Here is a 16,834-nt window from a genome sequence, read left to right on the forward strand (position 1 = left end):
GTTTAATTAGCCGCATAAGATGTTTGGCCAAAATTCAACTACAGATTTGTTATCCACAGTAAGTCTTATGCAAAAAGATTCCTCTACGTCATCGTAGGACAGCAACCATTCTTGCACCTTCCTCCATGGCAGTCGGAGCTGGAATTACATTGTCGGATACAGGATCGGCAAATGCCATCGATGGCATCCGTCGGATCGGTATCCGAGCAGCGATAACCCCACAAACAGTCGGTATCTCTCACGCAGCTCAAACTCCCGCTTCTGACTGTAATAAGCAAGACACTGTATGAGTATATATGTATTGCAATATCATTTGGATTACTGATAGAACAAAAAATTATCTTCGAGCGTACCGGAACGCGCCATGCTTACGGCATGTCCATTTAACAGCGCAAGCAAGGCAACCACCAATCCACAAACAAGGTAACGATTGTTACTTGTGAAGGGCATTGTTATTATCGATATTTACCCCTTTACGTTTTGTCGATAAATAATTTTACAGTTTCGGGACAGATAAACAGCTAAACAGCTGCGAGTATGATCGTAGTAACTGTCACTGCCAATAATATGAATGAAAAAAGAAGTACTTTGATGCGGAGACTGAAGCTTTTGCCAAGCCAGCTTGGTTTGCCAGTTAGTAAAGCAATTTGTTGGACGTGTGATACACATCCGTTGATTTTATCGCGAAAGCAGTGGAAAATCGAGTAAATCTGTACATGGTCTAGTAAAGTTTGGAACAATGCATGCAAGAAAGCGAATAACACCCACTTGTATCCTATTTTTGCCAGGCTTATAAGTTTTCGTTGACATATTGCACTTTAGACCTTCTTAATTAATTAAGTAGCATGTACAGTTTTTACAATGTTAACTACATAATTATACAGTACGAGTGCACACGTGTCCAAAAATAATCATAATTCTGAATAAAAATCATAAATTGCTTGATTAACCAGTGTATGAGATGCTAACTTGATAAATCGAATAGATCACTAGAGGCATAATTTTTTTGAAAAACTGTTATCATGGATACAGGTATATGTACCGAACATTCAGTTTAAATTCTTTGAAATTAAGGTGACCTTAAAATGTAATAAAATCTCTACCGGCTTTTTGCCTGATTCATTCACCTGAGTTTGGAATTTAGGCATCAGAAATATATACAATTTTCACAACCATGCCGCCTTGTGGACAATGTAAAATTGGCTACGCAGAATTTCCAGTTTATAAAAATCAGTACTTCATGGAAAAGGACGAGACGCCACCTAAGTCATGCAAACCAAAACATGTTTTCGTCAAGCCGAAAGGAGTATGGAAGCCGCCAACCATTTATCAACGATCGTACCTGCCGACAAAGGTGACAATTTCCAAAATCTTTGTTAACTCCATCGATTCTGTTGAATTACTCCCAAAACAGTGAAATAGTCGACGTCTTTGCAATATTAACGCGCGTGTATATGCGGTGACAGTATCTGTAGAACCGGCTACCTCTCAAAGCATCGGTATTTTATTTCCGGTCATTTCTAGGCTAAAGTGGAAATTGTAGGACCACCGGTTTCCAAATGGCTCCATCCGACCGATCGAATGGATGGATTGACCATGTACCAAACAGAGTTCGGCCGCAAGGTACGTTCTACGCCTGCTTACACTCAGCGCTTTTAGATTGTTCCCACATTTATAAAATTTAAATCTTTTACTAAATCAGTCTGAATTTAAGTATGTAATACCAGGTATACCAAAAACCGCACTGGCGCCGTTTCAAACCTTCCGCTCCAAAAACTCCACATATGGATAGAATATCAGAGTATACCGATAATTTTCAACCGTTGACTGCTGAAGAACAATTCAACGCACGCCCGAAAGGGCTGGTGCCGATGAAACGTTTAGCAGCCCGTAATGCGGCCCTAATGAAGTCCAATATCAAGCCACCAATCAATTTCGAAACCATGTACGTTTCGGCGTACAAACCTCCAACAAAGGAACATCATGAAACCAGTCCCTTTCCAAAATTTAGGTCGAAAAGGTAACATTTATATCTACTGTAGTGGGAAAAAAATTTGTGTTCATTGTGCTTACGATTTCAGCGTGTTCCTGTGCTCTCAGTTTTTTATCTGTATTGTAGCTAAAACAAAACAAATGCAGGTTGTAATGTTACTTAAAATCTTGAATTATGTTTAGCTTTTTATTATACGCGTGAAATTGTGTAAATGTGAAAGGTTATCGGGACGATATAGTATTTGTTTGTGGGAAGGCGAATTAGATGCGTACGTAAATAAATGTTTTAGATTACAGGACATTGGTTTATGCACTGCGTTGGTTTTCAAACCGGTTTAATAATTATTATTGTTTTCATACCTTTTCCGCAGCGGTAAATATTACATGCATAAAGTACGTAGCTGTACAAGGCGATAGACAGTGCAACTCACCAGTCAGAAATTTCCGATCTTCAACCGACATAAATTAATCAAAGTACTGATTGATGCCCAGGCAGTTTGGTTGTTTTTACAAAATTTACAAATGTCAAAAAACGTAACCAACAGCAATCAGCAGCATTTAATTTATTACATTCTGAGTCCGATATTCCAGTTTTCAGACGAAGAAAAGGGCATATTAAAAGACAGGATGGCTATGATAGCCCAAAAGCAAGTTTATTACGAGCTTGCGAAAAGAATTGATCAGAACACTGAGTATGCACAATTCATAACTATAAAATTAACTACAAATATGATAATATCTGTCGCTGCACCTGTTACGTGCACCAAAGGTTTACTCTATAAATTCCATCCATTTGCATGAATCAAACCACATTTGTTTACAATACACCTTCCACGGATCCAAGCGAAATGTGATGTTACCATATTGTCCTGTTTTTTCCGCCACATTCCGAATAAATCTGGCTCTTAATCTGCACTTCTGCAAAAATAGGATAATCTCTTTTTCTCAGCCGCTTTTCAAAACGCTCTATGTTTAACAGGCCGTACTAAACACACTGACTTTTGCAGTTTGCTTGACACATATTGCCGTATTCCTTCCCGTCTTCACCGCATACAGAGTAAGATGCCCATCGCATCCAGTTATTTGTAATCATCCTAGGAACTCCCAAACAGTCTCCGTAGTGAACGGGGATGGAATCTGCGTTGGCAAAGTTAATAATATAAGAACATGATAGCAGCGCAAAGTGAAAGAGTTAATACTGCCTCATGAAATTCAGTTTTCAAAACAGTTATTTGAGTAAACCTATGTATCTAAACCGGTTCAAATGAAAGATAAGTTGCTTTTCACACAGGTGCTATTAATTTTTTATAGTCTAGAATAAGAATAGCTAATATTATACACTGCACGTACTTCCACAAGCAGCAAAGCACAGATTGGAAAATTCGCGGCGCCGTTCTCCACAGACGGTCTTTCGATCATCAAAGTTGCACATACAGGACGCCAGTTTGGGAAAAGGGCACCGACCAACGCTTTTCACCGTAGTACCTTGAAGGTTTGTGATTAGATAATGCGTAGAAAACTGACTTCGATACATACTGTAGTCAGTTTACAGTTAAGGTTCGTAAAAAACTAGATGTAAGATATTTTTAAGCGAGTTTTAATGTACTTTAATAGCCGAGTCATGTGCTCGCTGTCGTACAGGTACTGGCTAGTAGCGCCGTCCGGTTAGCCATTATTACCTTTACACTTTGCGTAGCATTCGTTTCCGTAAGTTTCGCCATCCGTTCCACACACGGCATCGGTTTGATTAACTTTTTTTGGACACATGCATTTAATATCGGCGTTCTTTTGATTCGAGCAAGGACCGTAACTGACGATTTCAACTCCTTTAATGGGAATCAATATATGTACTTAAGCTACATTTTTTTCTTTGAATTTTTAATACGACGAACCTAACTTACCGGATAAGTTAGGTTATATCATGTAATTTAGCATGAATTAATACCACGGAAAAAAACGTACCGGCACAGCGGGCGAAGCAGGGACTGTTATAATTAATCCCGTCAGTGGCACAAACTGGATCGTATGTATCGTTGCACTTCTTGCAGCTCGGGGTGAGTTTCACTTTGGACGTGCAATTTCCGTAATACGCCGGAACAACGTCTAATACACAGAGGTAGAACTACAATGACGCCGTGTATTTTATTATGCGTTAAAAACAAAGCGGCATACAGCTTGAATTAAGAATACCTTTTCAATGCTTTTATTCAACCGTTGACCGGTACAGTCTTAACTTTAACGAAGGTCTCTTATATTACAATGTTACTGTATATGCGCCTTCGTTGCTGCTATGGTAAAGTTTACCTGAGCATGCAGCCCAACAGGGATCCTGATATTGCTTGCCATTGGCTCCGCATACATGGGCCAGTGTGTCTTTCGCCTCTATATCCCAGCATTCGCACTTTGATGGCTTAGCGGTAGTCGCTGTGAAAGATACGTAATAGTAAACTTATTACAAAAACGAATCCATATGCGCTCAAAAACTTTATAAGCTTGCTGCAGTATCAGCGCGTACTCGCACATCCACCGGCCAAATAGTTTAATACCGATGCATGCACAATACGTGTTACTTTTCAAAACTGGCGATTCAAAACAAAACTATTTTTACCTGCAAGAGTTAGCGTCCAGCTGATTGTAAAACCTACGGTTAACGAAAAAACCTGCAAAGACCCCATTTCAAGTAATGTAAAAAATTTAATATAATGCGACGATGGCGGTACATATACCGTTCTGGCCGGCCGCAAGATATTGAAGAAGTAGAAATCAGGTGCGTGCATGCTTTATATTTGGTCCGGAACGTCAAGAAATTAACAGAAGCAACGGGTGCTCGTCATGCTACAATTGGTTGCTGAACCGGTTTGTTTTCTTCTTACCGGCATTGGTAGGAAATGTGCAAATGTGTAGTATGATTCAGAATTTATGATCTTATAAGTCAATAAATCCAAGATAGCTGTTTAGTTGAAATGCGGAAATTTCACAGAAGTCTAAGCAGCATAAATAATTTGTGTAAGGCAAGACGTAACGTATATCAGGTTGTAAACCATTAATCATTACCAATCTGCAGCATGAAAAACATAGATAAAAATCTGGCTCTATTGCATTTAAAAATCTGGAAATTGCAAATTCTTTTAAGTTTTGACTGTAAATTTGCATTAAGAAATCACCCAACAAAAGATGAAGCGTAATTTTGCAGTGCAATGAATGGAAGTGAGAAAGTGCACAATATCTACTTAGTGGAGAAAAGGATCTTCTAGCATCTTCTTTTCCAAATCTTTCAGTCGCCATGATTTGGCGATTTCTAACGGTCCCCCAGTTCGTATTTTGAGGCCGGTCTCCCATTTTTCTCCTGGACTATATAGCACATCAAAAAATCCCGTTAAGCTTTCCTTCATATCCGCCAAAATTAGCCTGCTGTCGGTGTCTTCAGCGTGAAGCTGGTTTTTGACCTTTCCAGCATGCAAAGCCACGCTTTCTTTCAGCGTTAACGGAGCATGTTGGTCCCCTTCAGATAATAGCTTTGCGGAACTCTTCGTGCTTACTTCCTCTTCCTCGTCGTCACTTGCAGGGGTTAGCTGGCGACGAGGTGCTGCTGTCAGAGTACCCAGGGAAGCGGTGCTCTCGGGTGGTACCGAAGACCAACGAGAATCAACATGGAAATACGAGAACTGCGAGGGACGACGGAAACTGCTACTGGCCAGATCCGGTGCGGAAGCACAAGAGCTCCTGGGAGACAAATGCTTCCATGGATGAGAATCGTGGTACTGAGAGGACAAGGATCCTGCACGCGCGGACGAAGGAGTAGTTACGTTAGTCCGTAACATCGTTCTACCAAATTTTTTGCCCGCAGTGACTAATGCTATTTATATTTGCATTATGCAGCAAAGCAAATGTTTACGTATTACTTTAACATTAGTGAATACAAAACTAGTAAATGCTAGACATTGCTATTGATTAAGCCACAACATTACACAGATATCTTAAGTGTTTGTTATTTTATGGTATCATACTTCGCAGTCGAAGTGTTAGTTTTTTAGTGTCAAAAATGCCATCATGCAAATATTGCGCGTTTTCTTGCAGTGTACTTTGGAATAAATTGTTAACAGAAAAACTAAGTATAAGTAGCTCGATTTATTAGGTGTAACTGATCAAATTCATACGTGGCAAAATCTTAATCGTCACTAATGCTCTCATACATTGCATGCAGTATCCAGAAACTCTGTAATTCACATGCCAAGGCAACAATGAGATAAGCAACATAAGTAATGATTAGCATACTTAGTATTAAAGCCCTTAAGGATTAAGGACACCTTGAGTACAGTAGTTACAGATAAGTACTTACCTGCTAAATTAAAAGAGTAGTGAACGAATAGTGTTAGTGCAAGTAAAACAATGTTACTAACAATAAGTTGAATAATTAGTGTAAGCTTGGAACCGAACCCCAGAAACCCTATGTGGATTAGCTGTTAGCGCGTTCCACAGTTCGAACCGTGTAAAATAATTATTGACTGATAATATCATTTTTATAACAATCTGTTGATTCTATTTAACAAAAGTCCTTGAATAATCAAAATGTTGTTTCTACAAGACTTGAAGCGTGACGCTTTGGTGTGAGGCTAATTGTGCGAAGCGTGCTCGGCGTAAAAACTAATATTATTCGAGAGGCAACGGGATAAGGTCCATTGTAAAGGAAACTGACACATCAACATTAATGCAGACTCACTACTGCGTTGAAATGCCTTAACTAACAAACTGACAATGTCGTGTAGATCGTGACCACTACAAAACTTCTTACGTGTGCCACAAAAACCGGTGCAACCAAAACTGCAATACATAGAGTCAACCTTGCGACCTTTAAGAAATTGCTAAACAGAAGCCATTCACCTGTTGCGCCGCTACTGCTATTCAAGTCATAATCTTATTATCCGATGATTATAGTGTACAGTTTTGCGTTTTACGCATAGAAGCCGCTGTCTGTGTAACTGTGTTTTTGACTGTGCATACATCAGCGAATTTAAGTTATTTCCTTATCAAGAAAATTAACGATAAGTAATGAAAGTAAGCAATCAAGCAAGCATTTTGGTTATTTTGCAATGCGAGTTAAGTTTAGTGGTGCGTACAGTCCTAATTTGGATACAAAGTGTTTCATATTAGATTAACCAAGTACGGTATAAGATAGTACCATAATAAATTAGTGATTTCGCAACAATACTAACAAGTAATTATGGCAATAAAGTAAAAACTGATTTACATATAATGCATGAGGTGCCACAAGATCCGTACAATATGCTTATATTAGAAAGTAAGCTGTACTCCGGATGACCACTCAGTAGACGCTGTCACATTCTTGCAGGTGGTTGTGTCTTAACCAAGAAAGGAGACGAAGAGGTAGTGCATAAAGGAGGGAAAACTGCATAATTGTTACCGATGTAATTTGAGCTGTGCGGTAACTGATTTGAGTTTTGACAGATGTGTTGAGATTTTAAATCCACTGGCGGGCAGCTTATACTAAGGGTCCCGGATTCGGGAGGCCGCGGTCGGAAGTGATTCAGTCCATAAGGTTCCGAATTATGAGCTTGCACAGGTGCAGCCCAATGGCTGATCGCTCCGTTCCCTTGTGGAATTTCGTAGTAACCCCATTGCCTTATGAAACAACGTAGATGAGATATGAGGTAGTGCGTAATTGAATCGTTATTCAAATAGTGCGGTTTATGGCTACTGGTCAAGCCCTCCAACTGCAAGTACCGCTCCACCTCACTTATGCATTCCTGGAAACCAGCCATAAAAGCTTCGACATTTTTTGAACCAAGATTTCCTGTTAACAAAACTTTTATACTGCTATATAGAACAAACAGAAATAACTTTAGACAAGTTTATTGTTAGCAAGGTCTTACTTTTGGATTGTAGTGACCTTAAATAGTCTATGGTTCTTTGCAGGATCTCCGATTTGTCCAGTTTGCTTGTGTCTTGAAGTTCCTACACAAGTCGATATGGGCTTCGTTAGTTACGTCATCGTAGAGAATTGCTCACAATTAAAGTGGAGAAATTGATCTGACATGATGCATGTCTGCTTTTTCATTTGTATCTCATAGCAGAATGCAGTATCAGTCACTAGCAGTCAAGGTATCGACAAGGATTACCATCTTTCCAGTAGCAGATAGTATGAGGTTCCGTAATTCTACCAGACTGCTGTTTATGCGATCGCGCCTCCTTTTCTCAACAATCTAAACATAAACTTCACATATTTTTCATACGGTTTCTGGTTTTGCTAACAAGTGCAAGAGTTACCCCTTGCCATAAACACCTATAAACACCTTACCCCTCGCCGTTTCCTGCGAGTTGGTCCGAAGGAGCTTTTCTTACTGATATTCGCTTCTTCCGTAACAGCTTCCCTGCCAAGATATTACATGTAAGTGCTTGCATAAGGTGGCGAACTACACTGTAACACGACGAATGGTGAACATTAGACAGTCGAGTGAAAATTCGAAAAAAATTGTTTTTATGTATAAGCGCGGCGGTAAAAGAAAGGTGTAACTTTCTTTGAAAGCGGTAAAAGAAAGGTTATTCGCAAAACTTAATATTTAACATATTGTGATAATGACAGTACTACAATACTACTCAATAGCGTGCTGTGTACAGTACGTAAGTGCTACAAAGATAAGGCGGAAGTGGTTTCGGGGTCATAGATAATAGGTAACAGTTGGTCACTCACTTTTGCTCTTCGTGGACGCCATTACGGAAGTTAGAAGAATCGCAGATTAATAATTCCGCGATCATGATGTTTGCCCTTTTGGAACTGGCTACGGCAACATGCCTCTCCACGGCACTGCTCGGATTGCTTGGAATGTCATCCCTCCTGGAGAGCGTCCTTCTGTGTATGTCTCCAGACGACTGGTCCCCATTTAAAGCACTGTTCCACATACTTTCTGTCTCGATTTTGCGTCAAGATGCGGAAACTATAACCATGTACCAATACTGAAAATTATGCTGCAAACGGCGTGGCGTGCGTGCGGCACAACGTCTCGGTGGACCGAATACGACTGACAAAAATCAGACAACTTGGCTCGCACTGCACGTGCGGGTATCCGATCATCACGCGAACGCACAATCATTTGCCGCCGTATTACGCGATGCAGATTTCCAGTTCAAAGTACTACTCTGGTGTTTATACTCGCTATGACGCATTCGCTGCATCAATACGTCAAAGAATTTTGAAGCTATTTACAATACTTTAAGTACATAATATCTGCTCTTTTGGTTTATCTGGAAATGCGCAGTTGCGTACATTATACGAGTATCACCAGCTAGCCTAAATAATCGAAATGTATTATAATTGTACCATACAGTTTGCTCATTTTGCTTTGTAGACTACTAGACTTAAGGGGAGTGGCCTGGTACATGGTACCAAATTCGTGTACATGCACGAAATCTTTCACTTTCGCGCACTCCCAAACCCTTTTTTCTCTTGTTTTATGACAATCTGTAGTCAAATGATTTGCGCGCAACATCCGGTTCGGGAGTTATGGCTGTTAGAAAATTCAAAAGTTTAAATGCGTTCAGGTGTACCAAAGTCTCATTATGGACCGATCTTTTCTGTTTGTATGTAATGCACATAATCACGAAGAACGTTTTACACCGATCCACTGTTCTAGCATGTTTTCAAATTTTAAAATGAATTTCAAAAATTTTAAAATTCATTTTAAAATTTGAAAAAAATTTCGTGCATGACACGAGTTTGGTACGGTTAAAACGAAAAATTCGTTATCCAGAATTTCGATGGTAATGCAAACATAAATCTGTCTTCAAAATCACTGGTGCAAACCTTAGCGGTAGCTAGAATACCCTTGCCAGAACAAGATAAACTCCAAATGATGAGGCATCCAATGTACGAGGTAAATACGATGTGAACTGCAGGCATATGATGCGGGTAATGTTGTTTTTACACAAGAGTTTGACTTTGTTACTTGTACACGCAGGCAGTACCTCCGTTTCGCAACAGAGCCGCTAGCCAGTTCACTCAAACACAGTTATTAAACAGTTCACATCTATTAAACTTAAATCACATCAACAATATTTTTATCTCAACATCAAAATACAGTTTCATCAATACAAAGATACTTGCAAAACACAATATTACACTAATCAAATTCGAAAAGAAATCAAAAATATAGTAGCACGTGCTAGCCGAATCAAGTCGTCAAGATCGATGTTTGCTTTTCCGATCTTATGTACTCGCACTAGAGAGTAAGTACACGAGATCGGAAAAACGGTGAGCACTTGCGACCGGTTCTCAAAATATTTTAACAGCTTTTATAAGGAAAGGTGTTTTCAAGCCATTTTTGTCGCTCACCTTATTACCACTTTTTTGAAAATGCTGACAAAAATCTATTTTTGGGATATCCATAATGACGTTATTTTATGGATATCTCAAAAATAGATTCTTATAAACCTTTTTCAGAAAAGTGGTAACCGGACGATAGACTTCTTGGCATTCAAGGAATTCACGCGGAATTCCTTGAATGATATACAAGAGGAGGATCTTCTGCAGCGGACACCGGGAGAAATCCTACGATCTGAGAGTGAAGGTCGCTGCACTTCTTTTTAATGGAATGTTTGCATTTTGAAGAGTGCTTGAAGTCATCCAGAGCGCATAAGGCCAACGTCAGGATGCTTAAAGGGGTTTCCTTATCATCGATGTTTTCTAGTTGCTTTCTCCAAAGAGGCTCAATTTTGGTGTTACCGAACAGCTGCTCCAGTAGAAGAGCAATGTCCCAAAGGTCAACCTTCTGCTTTGCTCTCTGGAGGATGGGTGGATCCATCGCTCTCACAACGCAGTTGCCGCAGCGGACGTTGTTAATCAAGGCAATGATCTGCAGTATTTTATCGTTTGTGAACAACACAACATCCACTTCGTGCAGAGGATACCATTGGTGCATTCTCCACTCCATAAACACCGTTAGCCAAATCAGATAGTTGTCAACCTTTAGGGGAACCGCGGGTATTCCGGGTACGTCTTGCAGCCGACACAATGTCGCAGTGGTCGAATTCGGCAGATCTTTTAGAAAAGACAATACGGCGTCAGTTGCCTTAACTCTCGCGCTGGACAATTTATTTGGAGTGCGTCGTTGATGATTCACGTTGATTTTCTCGGTCTCGTGTTTTACAGCGTTTGATACACAAAAAGTGGCCTGGTTAACGTGGGCGAGTGCTATTAAAGTTGTTAGTAATGCCGTGTCGGCACCAGATTTTAAGGTGTTTTCAACAAGATTCAGCAGGATATTGGTATCCAAAACTCCCCAAATCGGTCTCACTAAGCCTAAATTGCAATCTAAATTGTTACATCCTTAGTATGTGTTATTGTTCGCATTCTTTTTACAAAACTGTATATCATGTCTTGCAGAAAAACTGTCAAAAAATGGCTTAAGGCTAAGTAATATCTGACAGTGCTTGCTTTTTTAGAAGCAAGATAAAAGCAGTTTAAGGTAAAAAGCGTGCATATCATGAGACAAGCCCAAAATTTTGCTATAGAAACTTTCGCTAAACTTACGTGGCTGTTGGAAGGTATTCATTTTACCACGCTGCTAGGGTAAAGATGGTACGGATTTTAAACAAAAGCCAACGGTGTACTCGTATTTCCAGTAAATTATAATAAACAACGACCAAAATAGTTAGAAATACAGTACGTTTATATAAGTGCCTAGCGCTGCGATGCATTGTGATTGCTCATGTGCTCTTGACAGATTTTTCGTCCTGATTGATTCTGCGTCCCAGTTTTAAAATACAGCTTTGGTCATAGACTCATACATGCCAAAATGACATCAGCTGCCATTTTTACTGTTAAAAGGTGTCCTGCATTAAAGGCTGGGGTTCAATTCCATTTTATTGCATCAGATGTCGTGATGTATTTCAGAGGAAGATGTAGCGGTTTGCAAAAATCTGATAAAACTAGACACTACAAGCACTCATCTTGTGACTGACTGACCTTTTTTATCTTTTTTCGAACTTTCCAGACTCGCTCGCTGTCAGATTAAACGGGCGGAACATAAATTTGGGCATTAAATTGCTGAGCACACATGAAAACTAATAACTGAGGAATGATAAAATTAGGTACGGAGCCACGGATTTAGTACGGTCAGTGCCCATACGCGATATTTGATAAGCATATGTTACACGACCGCTTATCACTGTTAATTATGATATCATTTCTTAGTTCTTGTCGATACACCAGTAAGTACATCCGAAAATATTTAGGACGTATGACGACGAAGTGCAATCGGCAGCAGATGCAGTATAAATTCTTCGAGTTTTGGCGATGGTCAGTGTCACAATAACAGATCAACAATTATGAGTTTCCTACCTTCTGTTTTAAAGCGTGTGCACTTGTGCAGCAACAGTTAATAAGTGGTTGTCAGATTGTTACAGCACAGATACCATTAGAGTAATTCCGACCTTGCCTACTTGCGGGGCGCCGCGGCTTTGATAGTGTACATGTTGGATGAAAATATGGTTGGGATTCTCAGATTCTGGAGTACCGACGATAGACTGCTTGGCAGTTCAATGCTAGCATGCCAAGCAGTCTATCGTCGGTGTTCCAGACGGGGATTTGGAGTTTGGACAATGATGTTATGACGGGATTTCCACCGGTTATTAGAAGTCGGATTCTTGTGCGCAGGGCCGCAAGCTGAAGACCCTACTGTTCTTACCGAATCACGAGCAATACAAGCAGGTGTGAGTAAACAACAAAATGTAGGCAAGACCGTAATTCTATGTTTTTCAAGCTGTCGACGTTAGTGCTGCTGTGTCAGAAGTTACTTACTCAGAACTGAAATCAGCTGAAATCTTCTATTATTCTGAGTCTTAACATTAAATTGCTTGACGATGTATGTACGAAGAATCGTTCGCGACGCAAATGTTGGATAAATGAGTCTAGCCGGCAAGCATGTCACACTTTTGTTCCTAAAACGTGTTTCACAATGAAAATTTACGATGAAATTAGTCAGGAATGACGACAAAGATGCAAACAAATGTACAAAAATACAATAAGTTAACGAGCGTCTTCGTTAGCAATCAAGAATTGCAGCGATTGTCACTGTCAGAGCAAAAGCAAAAAATATTACCGCCGCGGCCGTGCCAGACACTAGAAGCCAAAAGTTGCTGTGCTGCCCACTTATATCCTTTTGGTTCGCAATTTCGCTTGGTTTCGCTTCAAGGCCACCCGAGAGCTGCAGTTGCGCGACGGGTTTTGTGCCGTTCCGCGATTGGCTGTTGCGTGCTCTAGCCTCAGCTTCTTTGTCCTCGCGATACACAGGAATGGGCGCCGGCCGCGAAAACGACATGGGCGGTAAACTCGGGCCGCCTGCTGCGCCAACAAACGGAAACGCTGGCGCAGAATGGATAGCCGCATTTCCTGCAAAGTCAAAATACTCTACACTGGTTTATGTTTCACAACAGCTGCATTCTGGGGAAAAGTACTCACTTACGGGCTGCATTATTGGCGAAGGAAGTGAAGGCACCGATGCCGTGTTCTGATCGGATGTAATCGTTCCTGTCGATTCGGCAGCAACAATCTGTTTAGGCCCGTCCAGCAAATACTGTTTATACTGTTTCATGGTAATGTAAGGCAAAATAGAATCCGCTTCTCCAAAGGCTTTATTGATTTCCAGTCGCTGGTTGCACAGTGGGCCATCACAGCAACAGAAGTAAGTGGGCCCAAGTTCTGGCTTCGCTGGATTCGGCACCGGTGGTTTGGTATTGGTGCAGTAAGACTGCATGCCAGATTTACAGGGAGCGCTGTCCTGTGGTGACCAACAACCTTTGGTTGCTAGCACCGTTCGGTTTATTCCGTTCTACAAAAATTGAACAACAGACTAATAACAAGCAAAATGCAAGCAACTAATAACAAGCAAATGCGCTGTATCTACTGCGCACTTTTACTATGCTATTTGCGTTTATTCACTTTATTGTAACTGAAGCCGGTTTATGTCATAAGAAATCAGTAAGGTGTAGTAAAAATTGATCCTGAATGTTTTGTGCCTATAACGTAAAATGACCGTTACTAACAATATCAGTAAGTTATTATGAAGTTTTACAATAAAAATCTGCGTGCACAAAATCGAACCAATGTATCAAACCAATCTGCAAACTGCATACCAATAATAAAACAGCGAACGATGCATGACAGAAGGGTTCTTCAGGAGAGCAGTTTACTTCCTGACTTGTGCAGTTCTTGTTATGAACATCAAAAGGATTATTCCTGCACTCGGGGTCCTTATAATAATCACAGCGAATTGCATCCACCTTTAGCGGTGTTAATATCATCACAGCTAGCAGGATAACGGTGCCTAGGATAACAGGTTCCACCAAAAACCGGAACGGTCCACTGGATTTGCGGTTGCTAATATTCATCCTGGTGTGTGTTAACATGTACGGAGCAAATTGACGTCAAAACTGCCGTCAGTGGAAAACAGTATACGTACGCAGTGCACACCGCCACATCGGTTGTAGGACGCTTAACAGTTCTTCACAAAGCGAATGCGACTAATGCGTAGATCACTGCCTCGAATTCCCTTAAATCATGCGTTCCTAGGGATTTTCGTCTGGCTAGCATCGCGCAATGGATCGAGCTACCGAGGAATGCAAATTGGTGGAATGCCAGCGACTGCGAATTCCTGTTCCCCATTCAAGAGTTCGAAAATCGAAATGTAGCGTGTTTAAGCGGTTATTCCAAGTGCATGTAGTAGTATTTAACACGATGCGCATAAACTGGTACAAGTATTCAGCACATAGTTTATATTGTTTAATATGCGGTTTACACGCAAGTATTTTTAATACGACGTCATTTCGAAATTACCTAATGACAGCACAATACCATCACTTGTATCGAAATGGTTTGCGGTGTTAATGCGTATTGTGTTTGACCACTTCATGTGTATGTTCTACATCTTATACTACAGTGCACGCAGTTTTTGTGATATCTGTCATTGCGGCCAGCATTCACTGCAGGCAAAGTAAATTTTGGTAGAAAGTTCACAACTTTTATTTGCCTTAAATATTGTTTTAAATTAAAGGTTACTTCATTTAACTAAAATAATTTTATTCACTTTAGCCATTATTGTAGTAAAATTATACGCACAATGCTCAAATATCTTATCGTGCAGCGCTCTATCGACAAAAGGCCCAAGCACTCTACTTCTAGTGACAGTCAGTTATGTACAGTACTAGCCATGCGAATCATAAAAGGTCAAAGTTGGTACTCCTTCGCCAAAACAGGACTCCGAAAAAAACGGGAGTTTCGAATTTGGTTAGCAATTTGGCAGTCTCAAGATGAAAGGCAACTGCATTTGTCATGCATGAACCGATGGTTCATACGTTTCTGGCACGTTAAGCACGTCCATCCTCGCGGATTATGATGAAACTCTCGACTCTGCAGCCTCAGAATTTCTTTGGCGTTCTCCACTTCGTATTCGTCGGCATCCGGTGGCAGTGTGATTACTTCCCAACATGCCCCGCATAACTGGGAAATTTCTTCAAATTCTTTCTTTGCATTGTCGCTATGAAACACCGTCGGATGGTGTTGGCAGTTAACACACTTCAGTTGGGATTTAGGCGTGGTCTCTCTCTGCAGACAGCAAGAGACAGTTGCTTACATATTTAATACCAACAATTCTAGAACCCTGAGATGAAATTATGATCACATTAAAATGGCAAATCGACTACGATGTCTACGAATATTCTTAGCATTGTATACAGTACTGGTAACCAAATGACAATAATAAGTCCAGAAGCAGATTATTTTTGTACGTGACTTATGGTACTTGTATAGATATACGATACACCGTACTGTATTACAATACACGTGCTGCAGTTTTATAACGGTCATACCTTTTTAGCAACTTCCTCTTTCAGCCGCCACATTGACTCTAACATGTCCATTTGTTCTTTATTAGCCATTTTGACGGAAACAATCTTTTTGTAAAATTTGCTAAACCTTGCGATTCTGTTCTTTGGTTATGCCTTCTACCGTCTGGAATTTAGGAACCAGATACGCAAGGTCACTATACGACTGGATTTCGATTTTACGGATTATCATTGTATTAATTTTCATGCGTACCTGCGTTTCTAATATCTCACTTTACATTTCGTTCCCATGTCAACGCGCTTCGATAATCGAAAATTGAATTGTATAATTTCGTCAAAGTATTATTCAAATATGGCTGCTTTTCCGGGAAATAATATTAAAACAGCCTGTATGATCAGTAACCTCTGATCAATAATTAAAGTCGTACAGTATTATGGCGAGGAATTTTCGCCAATATGGTGAGAACTGCTGCTCGAAACCTTGTTCTTGAATTTTTTCCAATTAAAACGAGGTTTCGTTTTAAATCAAGGTCGAGATGATTATGAGCGTATTCCTTATTTTACAGTATGTGTTAGTGCAAAACAAACGAAGCTAAATCAAAGCATGCACTCGGAACTCCATCCACACAGCCCAGCCCGTCTGATACAGCTACTCCCACTTTATAGTACGGAACTAACGATAAGTAGTACGGTAGCGTATATAAGTAGTAGCGTAGCTGCGTAGGGAAAGGTTACAAAAGCCGATGCGCTCCATTGTGCCGGCTATTTAGGTTAGTTTAGAGGCCTATTTATTACATGAAGTTGTTTCCTTTTATAAGAACTTCCGGTTCATTTGCAGCAGTGCCTGCCGAAAGGCGCAAAAGTTGCCAAAACTATTCGCAAGGGTTAAATCCGTTGTATCTCTGTTGTGGTCTATTACAACGTTGAGACCAGGCAGGCAGATGGTCCGCTCTTATTGTAATTTGTAAATATATGAAATCCCTTCGAC

General features: G+C 40.3%; 6 protein-coding genes across 7 annotated transcripts; 1 reads left to right on the top strand and 5 right to left on the bottom strand.

Annotated features, from left to right (window-relative positions):
• Window positions 1-1,050: 1,050 nt before the first annotated feature.
• Window positions 1,051-2,330, top strand: LOC129590265 (uncharacterized). Its single transcript, XM_055485405.1, has 3 exons — window positions 1,051-1,354; window positions 1,525-1,623; window positions 1,728-2,330. The coding sequence occupies exons 1-3, from the start codon at window positions 1,175-1,177 to the stop codon at window positions 2,022-2,024; spliced, it is 576 nt and encodes a 191-aa protein (XP_055341380.1). The 5' UTR covers window positions 1,051-1,174; the 3' UTR covers window positions 2,025-2,330.
• A 210-nt stretch (window positions 2,331-2,540) lies between these two features.
• Window positions 2,541-4,757, bottom strand: LOC129590261 (serine protease inhibitor dipetalogastin-like). The gene is made up of 7 exons (XM_055485401.1): window positions 4,601-4,757; window positions 4,297-4,416; window positions 3,955-4,095; window positions 3,672-3,818; window positions 3,343-3,477; window positions 2,992-3,129; window positions 2,541-2,910 (listed from the first exon to the last, which is right to left on the bottom strand). Exons 1-7 carry the CDS (start codon window positions 4,665-4,667, stop codon window positions 2,849-2,851), a joined length of 810 nt encoding a protein of 269 aa, XP_055341376.1. The 5' UTR covers window positions 4,668-4,757; the 3' UTR covers window positions 2,541-2,848.
• A 2,762-nt stretch (window positions 4,758-7,519) lies between these two features.
• LOC129590264 (hairy/enhancer-of-split related with YRPW motif protein 1-like) lies at window positions 7,520-12,055 on the bottom strand. Its single transcript, XM_055485404.1, has 7 exons — window positions 11,972-12,055; window positions 8,702-8,945; window positions 8,309-8,381; window positions 8,130-8,213; window positions 7,884-7,965; window positions 7,748-7,804; window positions 7,520-7,632 (listed from the first exon to the last, which is right to left on the bottom strand). Exons 2-7 carry the CDS (start codon window positions 8,908-8,910, stop codon window positions 7,538-7,540), a joined length of 600 nt encoding a protein of 199 aa, XP_055341379.1. The 5' UTR covers window positions 8,911-8,945; window positions 11,972-12,055; the 3' UTR covers window positions 7,520-7,537.
• On the bottom strand, window positions 10,002-11,633 carry LOC129590263 (uncharacterized). The gene is made up of 2 exons (XM_055485403.1): window positions 11,537-11,633; window positions 10,002-11,305 (listed from the first exon to the last, which is right to left on the bottom strand). Exons 1-2 carry the CDS (start codon window positions 11,556-11,558, stop codon window positions 10,491-10,493), a joined length of 837 nt encoding a protein of 278 aa, XP_055341378.1. The 5' UTR covers window positions 11,559-11,633; the 3' UTR covers window positions 10,002-10,490.
• Window positions 12,056-12,847: 792 nt separating the features above from the next.
• Window positions 12,848-14,835, bottom strand: LOC129590260 (uncharacterized). 2 transcript variants are annotated; one of them, XM_055485398.1, is made up of 3 exons: window positions 14,140-14,835; window positions 13,466-13,835; window positions 12,848-13,396 (listed from the first exon to the last, which is right to left on the bottom strand). In XM_055485398.1, the coding sequence occupies exons 1-3, from the start codon at window positions 14,410-14,412 to the stop codon at window positions 13,050-13,052; spliced, it is 990 nt and encodes a 329-aa protein (XP_055341373.1). In that variant the 5' UTR covers window positions 14,413-14,835; the 3' UTR covers window positions 12,848-13,049. The 2 variants fall into 2 exon arrangements, with proteins under 2 accessions (XP_055341373.1, XP_055341375.1); XM_055485400.1 differs by having other exon boundaries at window positions 13,470-13,835; window positions 14,140-14,829.
• Window positions 14,836-15,065: 230 nt separating this feature from the next.
• On the bottom strand, window positions 15,066-16,084 carry LOC129590254 (uncharacterized). The gene is made up of 2 exons (XM_055485387.1): window positions 15,871-16,084; window positions 15,066-15,607 (listed from the first exon to the last, which is right to left on the bottom strand). The coding sequence occupies exons 1-2, from the start codon at window positions 15,937-15,939 to the stop codon at window positions 15,308-15,310; spliced, it is 369 nt and encodes a 122-aa protein (XP_055341362.1). The 5' UTR covers window positions 15,940-16,084; the 3' UTR covers window positions 15,066-15,307.
• Between the last annotated feature and the right edge of the window lie 750 nt (window positions 16,085-16,834).

This window comes from Paramacrobiotus metropolitanus, unplaced genomic scaffold, assembly GCF_019649055.1.
Source record: "Paramacrobiotus metropolitanus isolate TYO unplaced genomic scaffold, Prichtersi_v1.0 Parri_scaffold0000039, whole genome shotgun sequence".
In the NCBI taxonomy this organism is placed as follows: Eukaryota; Metazoa; Tardigrada; class Eutardigrada; order Parachela; family Macrobiotidae; genus Paramacrobiotus; species Paramacrobiotus metropolitanus.